The 8205-nt window shown below is 32.3% G+C and overlaps 1 protein-coding gene across 2 annotated transcripts in view; it reads left to right on the top strand.

The window, feature by feature from the left end:
- Positions 1 to 8205, top strand: part of LOC106457607 (gamma-aminobutyric acid type B receptor subunit 1-like) — a 46235-nt gene that overhangs the window by 23491 nt on the left and 14539 nt on the right. For both annotated transcript variants that reach the window (XM_022383602.1, XM_022383603.1), the window contains exons 6-9: positions 293 to 484; positions 1448 to 1699; positions 2511 to 2574; positions 5887 to 5964. In XM_022383602.1, coding sequence (XP_022239310.1) covers positions 293 to 484; positions 1448 to 1699; positions 2511 to 2574; positions 5887 to 5964 — 586 coding nt within the window. The remainder of the gene's footprint in view (positions 1 to 292; positions 485 to 1447; positions 1700 to 2510; positions 2575 to 5886; positions 5965 to 8205) is intronic.

Here is an 8205-nt window from a genome sequence, read left to right as displayed (position 1 = left end):
TAAAATATCATCCAATTTATATATGTAGTAGTATGTAATAATTATTTATGTATGTTACAGATAAGAGTGATAAATTTGTTATGTAAATAATGTAATGGATTAATATGTTTTTATTTCCTTGTAAAAACTGGTTGTTAGGTGTCAAACATGTAAAAACTGGTCTGGTTGTTTTAATAAAATGTATAAAAAGTATCTATCTAGTTCGTTAAAAAATAACACAAAGTAACCACAAACTACGTATTTCTGTTCTGGATAATGATATAGAAATTCTCATCATAACACTAATACTTAGGCTTACAAACAAAAAGTTTACGGGAAGCAGTACGTCTGGTTTCTTATTGGTTGGTATGAAGACGACTGGTACACCATTCAGGAACGTGGATACAACTGTAGCGTCGAACAGATGAAAGAAGCTTTGGAAGGCCATTTTACCACAGAAGCATTGATGTTGAACCAGGGCAGTGAACGTACTATTTCTGGAATGGTCAGTAACGCGTACTTATCATGGATTTAACATTAATTAGTGAGAAAACGTCAATAATTCAAATGTCTCAATAAAGCTACAGTATAAATACAAATCAATGGTAAATACTGAACATTTATGAACAACTAGTTATTTTGAAGTATTTAAGCCTTAAAAATGAAAATTGACCTATTTCGATCCATAAGTACCTTTATATGTGAATAATGGCGTACCTCTGTAACAATATGTTTAATTAAAGTATTGTTAAACACATATCTTGAATTCTCATAACGGTGTTTATTTTTCAGTTAGCTATTGTATTACCAAATAGATTATTTTGAAGTATTTGAGCCTTAAAAATGAAAATTGACCTATTTCGATCCATAATTACCTTGATGTGTGAATAATGGCGTACCTCTGTAACAATATATTTAATTAAAGTATTGTTAAACACATATCTTGAATTCTCACAACGGTGTTTATTTTTCAGTTAGCTATTGTATTATCAAATAGATTATTTTGAAGTATTTGAGCCTTAAAAATTAAAATTGACCTATTTCGATCCATAATTACCTTTATGTGTGAATAATGGCGTACCTCTGTAACAATATATTTAATTAAAGTATTGTTAAACACATATCTTGAATTCTCATAACGGTGTTTATTTTTCAGTTAGCTATTGTATTACCAAATGGATTATTGGCAAAATTATGCAAACAAATGTAATAGGCCTAATACTAATATCTTATTTCAAGTATGATTATCTGTAAAATATTTTAAACCCCTGTTTCATTATCCTAATATAGAAAAAATAATAATAACGAAAGTTAGTTCATCTTAAAAAAAAAAAGAATACTGTTCAGGAAATTATACATCTAAGTTTTAATGGTTTATCCTTTATCCCTTTCATTCATTTAAAAATTTTTCTTCGCTAATAAATTTTAATACATTTTTTTGTTTTCATTTGTTGAAATATAATTACAGACATCAAAAGATTTCCTTAGTCGCTACAAAGAAGCTTTAGTGGAGTTCGGTTACATTGATCGATTACCAGAGGGACACCAGGAGGCGCCACTAGCGTATGATGCAGTGTGGGCTGTAGCTCTAGCCTTAAACAAAACTATAAAGAGATTGTCTGAAATGGGCATGTCATTAGATGATTTTACATATGAAAATTCAAAAATCGCCCAAGAAATTTATTCAGCCATGAACTCGACTCAATTCCTGGGCGTTTCGGTGAGCATCATTGCAGGTTTTGTTAATTTGTATGTATGTTTGATAAAAATGTGTCATCTGACTATGTATCTGTCGAACTCCACACTTCTGTGTTTCTTCATAACAGTTATTTCATTTCCAAAAACTTTATCTTTATGAAAATATTTCGTTGGTTTCAAAACATATACTTATGTGTTCATTTCTTTATATATGTAGAACATTTCTTAATATACTCTGTAAGCCATTTACAAAGACAAATATATATATATATATATATATATGTATAAAGAAAATTAAAAAAATATATTTAGTGAATCGAAGTCAATGACTGGTTTGGATTATCACGTAACAATATATATCTGATATAATTAGATGATTATAATGGGAAAAAAGGAATGAAAATAATAGAAGAAAATGAATTAATGTTGGCTTTTGGAATAAAATATGTATATATATATATATATGTGTGTGTGTGTATTCAGTTCTGAATTTCCAGAAGGTTTTCCAAATTACAAGTATATATATATATATACGTTTCGATGGTTCTATCCAATTGTTTTTATTGCTGTATTTTGAGAGTACCCCATTTGGAAAGTATAGTTTTCTTATAATAAAAATACCCACTTGCCTTGCATGGCCTTTTGTTATGAAGGAGACACTGCCAAGATAATCAGATTTAAAAATTGAAATCAAATATTTTGGACTATACCCAGTATTAAATTGTAAGGAGATAATATCATGAAGTACGCTGCATGTATATAACTCGAAACAGTAAAAATGTCTTATGGAACTATAGGAAAAGGAATGACACGTTTTTTTCTATAAACTTTAGGGCAGTGTTGCATTTTCTTCTAAGGGAGATCGTATTGCTCTAACACAAGTCGAACAAATGATAGGTAAGAAAGATTTTTAGGGTTTAACTGTTTATTATTTGGTAAAAACAACTCGCTTTGTATTAGATCCAAACTTCCCGTTATATGCTAAAGAAGCATTAGAAACAACTTTCTGTGGTATACGACTTGTTGGCCATGTTTCCTACCTCTATAGTTAATATACATAAATCTCTGCACATATTTAGCACGTGTTCTTAATGTAGAAAATCAGTCAAGGGAGCCATCAAGTTCCTCTCACCCTAGTTATTTATGGTTTGTTTCTAAGCGCAAAGCTATAGAATGAGATATTTTCTTTTTGCTCAACGCGTGTATCCAACCTCAATATTTAGCGTTATAAGCCTTCAAGCTTACCACTGAGCCACCGACTGGCATTATTTACGGAACTAGGATCATTCAATTAGGGTATCACGTGTGCATGCTATTAGAAAATATTGTTTTAACGTAACACTTATTGTCCAGAAGGCGACAATGATCTTTCCTACTGACAGGTGACACCCCAGGGGTATAGCATCCCTTGTTTTTCAGTGAGAGAGATCTACAGTTATAAGTGTTTAGAGAAAAATATTGTTTCACAGTATAATTCATTCCGTCTAGTCTCTTTCTTTGCTTCAGACTCAGTTGAAGTTAAGAGAAATCAGTTTTGCTCATTAAAACATCTTCTGGCACCTCCAGTTACTATGGAGCTCCTACCCGATTACTCAGAGGTAAATCAGTAAATCACAGAATATCACGCTTCTAATGTCTCTTTATCATATCATAAAGTGTTTACATTCATCATATCAGCCAAAAATAGACTTGACAGATCATTCAAGAATCGAAGCATCAAATATCTTAAGTAATTATCCAAGTTTTCCATATTAAATACCTGGTAATTATTTGGTTGGGGCTGCTTAAGATATATAAATTTACGATGGTAAAAGTATTGTTTTATTTCAGTGTAATGAGGATTATGAGATTGCTGGGTTATAAATTTTGCTTTTTTCTTCAGTTTTTACAAAGAAATATTTAAGCAGTATTGAAATCTTGAACAGTTGAAAGATGGAAACAAGATTGAATAATATAATTGCGTTAATTCTGTGTTGGGAAGTTTAAAAACGATAAGTCTGTTGGGTCAGATAATATTTCCCCAAGGGTTTTGAAGGAGGTTAAGGATTGGATATGTCAGCCACTTACTCCTATTTTTTGTAAGTCCTTGAATAGTAGTGGGTAGGTACCAAAGGATTGGAAGTTAGCTAATGTCACTTCTTTTTCCAACAGAGATGACAGAAATTGTCTCAGTAATTATAAGCCTATTAGTCTTACATCAGTGTTGGAAAATGTTTTGGAAAGTCTGATAAAAGATGCTTTGATAAACGAATTTTATTGGACAGTTAATATGGGTTCACCAAGAGAAAATTTTGCCTTACAAATATTTCGAAATTCTTTGAAAATGTTACTGCTTATGTAGAAGAGGGTAAGGGTGTTATATTTGGTATATCTGGATTTTCAGATAACATTTGACAAGGTGCCACATAAAAGGTTTACAAAAAGAATTATCTCTATAGATGTGGTGGATAAGTTAGCAAATTGGGTAGAAGAGTAGCTGAATGGAAGAAAGTAGACAGTTGTTACAAATGGAGTTCAGTCAAACTGGATTAATGTTACAAGTGGGGTACCTCAGAGCTCAGTCTTAGGACCTTTGTTCTTTGTGATTTGCATCAATGACATAGATGAAGGAATGGTCAATAAATACTCAAATTTGCAGATACTATTAAGGTCTTGGGTGTTGCTAGCTGTGAAGAGGATGCTACTGCTTCACAAAATAATTTAGATCATTTAGTGATTTGGGCAAATAAATGGCAGATGAGTTTTAATTATAATAAATGCAAGATAATGCATATGGGTTATCATAATTTAAATTCTAAATTTAATTTAGATGTGAATAACCTTAACGGTGTCATGAAAAAAAGGGATCTTTGTGTAATGGTTGATGAGTTTCTTTAGCCATCCAAGCAGTCTGCTGTTGCTAGTGATAGGGCAAATAGGATTTTAGGTTGTACCTAAACAAATATTGAATACAAGTCTAAAGAGGTTATAATTTCATTGTGTAGGTCACTGGCTAGGCCACATTTGGAGTATCGTGTTCAGTCTTGGGCTCCTTACCTTAGAAAGGACATTGAATTGTTGGAAAGAATTCAGAGGAGGGTTACTAGAATGGTGCCTGGGATGGAGGGTTTGTAATACAAGGAGAGGTTAAGAACTCTGAAATTGTTAGAAAGGATCTGATTGAGGTGTTTAAGATAATAAATGGAATTGATAGGGTTGATGCATCATCTTTTTTTTATACTTAATGGTGCGAATAGTAGGGGGACACAAATATAAATTTTGGCAGGGTAGGAGTCATCTTCAGCTAAGACAGCTTTATTTTCCTAACAGAGTGGTTTGTCCTTGGAATGGTTGCCTTCGGATGTTGTGGAGGCAGTAAATTTAAGCGCGTTTAAGAGAAATCTTGATAACTGTATGAATGATAAGGGCTGACTTTAAGATTTTTTAAAAATATTTATTAATATTTTTAGTTTAGTTTAGAGGATTGGACAGCCGAGATGGACCAATAGGTACCATGTTGTCACAAAACATTATGTTATGTTATGCTTCAGGTAAGCCTTCTTCATGGCCATAGGGTTTAACTTTGTGTTAAATGGAAGCCAGACTTCGTGGCTTTCTAAACTTCTAATAAACGTATTATCTTACTCGTAATGCTAGAAACCGGGTTTCAATATCTGCTGTGGGCAGAGCATGTATAGCTCATCGTGTTGCTTTATGCTTAACTTCAAAGAAACAAACAAAATCTTACTCGTGTCAGAACCAAAAGATGAGATACACCTTTATACTGTACATTGCCTAATTAGAGTGAATATATAGTATAGAATGTTTAGGGCTAATCTTAATAGCTAAGCTGTCGGAAAGTATAAGGTATTATTGGATTTATAGTCTAAAATGCATTAGTAGTACTGTGTGGAATATATGTTATCTAAATATTCATATTTTTGGTTAAATTGTTTCTAAGTAGCCTTTATTTTAATAAAAAAAGTGATTTCATCTTGGCTTAAAACTCTCCTATGACAAACGTGCTTCAAAAAGTTAATTTTTGTCATCTTATGTAAAAAAAATAATTGTGATAACTGCGGTTTTCTATTTCTCACTTAAATGCTTTTTGTCAATACTTTAGTATAGAATTTTTACTTTTAGTCTGCTGGATAATTTCAAAACGAAGTGTTTCTTATAAACAGTATATTACTCTGACCTGATAAGTTTACTTCATGGTTCTATCTTTAGATGGTCAGTACAACCTACTGGGCTTCTATGACACCCAAATGGACAACCTGACCTGGTTTAAGAGAGAACAGTGGAAAGGTAATGTCACTAATATTACATGCTTCCATGTCTGAGTAAAAGTTAGAAATATCCTTTGATGTTTTATTTTATATAAATTATTGTAGTTGTAATCTGTAAATTTTGAAAGACAGTTGCAATATTCTCAGCAACACTTAACACATTTTTAGCCTTTGAGGATGTCAAATTAAGGCTTAAAACTGGTTCGTATCAGGTGTGTATATGAGGAAGTTCATTATTAGACTACTCATTGACTAGATCTGGAACCTTTAATAACTAACACTGCACACTTCCTTACTATAACTTATAGAGTTTAAAAATTCAAACATTCACAATTATTGAAAACACGCAAAATCGGGTTTCAATACCTGTTGGGCAGAGAACAGATAGTCCATTGTGTAGCTTTGCGCTTAACAACAAAACAAACAGCAGGTTATTCACAAACACATTTAAAATGATTTAACGATATTTATTTACAAATACAACTCTGTGAAAAATCTACACCTGGAGACTGAACTACTCAGAAACTTAATGACACACAGCTTAGTGAACTACAGAAGTAAAAGTTTATCATACAACTATCGGCTTAATAATAGCTTCTTATCATTGTAATATTCAATTATGATATGTTTCGCTATGTGTATAGCCATGATTTTAAAGACAATAGTAACATCTACCTAACACACCAGAGTGGACTGAAACGAAGACAGTTTTAGTGACATATAAGTCAGATATGCTTTCGAAGCTAAAATGAACTGTAAACATAGGCGTGCGGGGGGAGTGTACAATTTTTGCCGAATGAGGTTATGAATAAGAAATTTCTGCTACCATTTTTCCCGAATGAGAGTAAAAATTGCCCGAATGGTCGGAAATGTATTGCAAGCTGGGGGCTACCCCCCGCCTCGTACGACTATGCCTGTAGAAGATGGATTTCAACACCTAAAACAAGTTGAGTGTTTTGGAAAAAAGGTCAACGAAGACTATACTCTCAATGAAATGGGTAAAACATACAGGTGAGTGACAAATTTGACATATAAACTTCTTAAAGTGTTGTTCTTTTGACAAATTAGACATATAAACTTCTTAATGTTTTGTACTTTTGACAAATTCGACATATAAACTTCTTAAAGTGTTGTTCTTTTGACAAATTAGACATACTAACTTCTTAATGTTTTGTAATCGAATTTGTCAAAAGCATATAAACTTCTTAAAGTGTTGTACTTTTGACAAATTCGACATATAAACTTCTTAAAGTGTTGTTCTTTTGACAAATTAGACATGCTAACTTCTTAATGTTTTGTACTTTTGACAAATTCGACATATAAACTTCTTAATGTGTTGTACTTTTGACAAATTCGACATATAAACTTCTTAATGTGTTGTACTCTCGACAAATTCGACATATAAACTTCTTAAAGTGTTGTACTTTTGACAAATTCGACATATAAACTTCTTAAAGTGTTGTTCTTTTGACAAATTAGACATACTAACTTCTTAATGTTTTGTACTTTTGACAAATTCGACATATAAACTTCTTAATATTGTTGCGTCATCGAGTCACATGACTACTGTGACGCAACGTTTCTAGAACTATCATGTACTTTGGCGAATGCTCTAGTGTTTGCTAGATGGGGTGGGCGGATATATATAAGAGGGGAAAACGTGACGCGGGAATTAATGTAATGTGTGAGTAGATAGTGAGTAATTGAACTGCAGTCAGAGAGCACGAGAGACGTTACAGCGTTTGTTTAGCGCGATTGTTGAAGTTGAGTGTATCGGTAAAGTTATATTCGGAAAGAATAAACCAGTTTTTATTAAGAAAGAACATGTGTCGTTTAAGTTTCGTCGGAACGAAGTTACGGAAAATCAATTAACAAACGGAGACGTAACAATATGTTGTACTCTCGACAAATTCGGCATATAAACTTTTTAATGTGTTGTACTCTTAAGCTGTCGAAGTTCAACAAATATTGGTGTTTCTTGTCGCTAACGAAATATTTTCAACAGCTTATTAAACATAAAATTATTTTGTAAAGTAACGAGTCCTTACTCTAAATGAAAGATTCCGGATGACGCTTACAATCTGTACAAAACAAAAACAACTTGTTGAATAAATAGAGTTGTTTAAACATTTGTTTAACAACAAGTAAAAGATTGGAATGGTCTATTCTTTCATTGGGGTGTGTGTCTGTGAGGAGTGGAATTCTCCAGAACTAGTCTGGCTCACAGACACACACCCCAATGAAAGAATAGACCATTCCA

The sequence above is a fragment of the Limulus polyphemus genome, unplaced genomic scaffold (genome assembly GCF_000517525.1).
Source record: "Limulus polyphemus unplaced genomic scaffold, Limulus_polyphemus-2.1.2 Scaffold351, whole genome shotgun sequence".
Classification (NCBI taxonomy): Eukaryota; Metazoa; Arthropoda; class Merostomata; order Xiphosura; family Limulidae; genus Limulus; species Limulus polyphemus.
The sequence above is the reverse complement of the archived record's forward strand: the minus strand, read 5'-3'. Positions and strand labels throughout refer to the sequence as shown.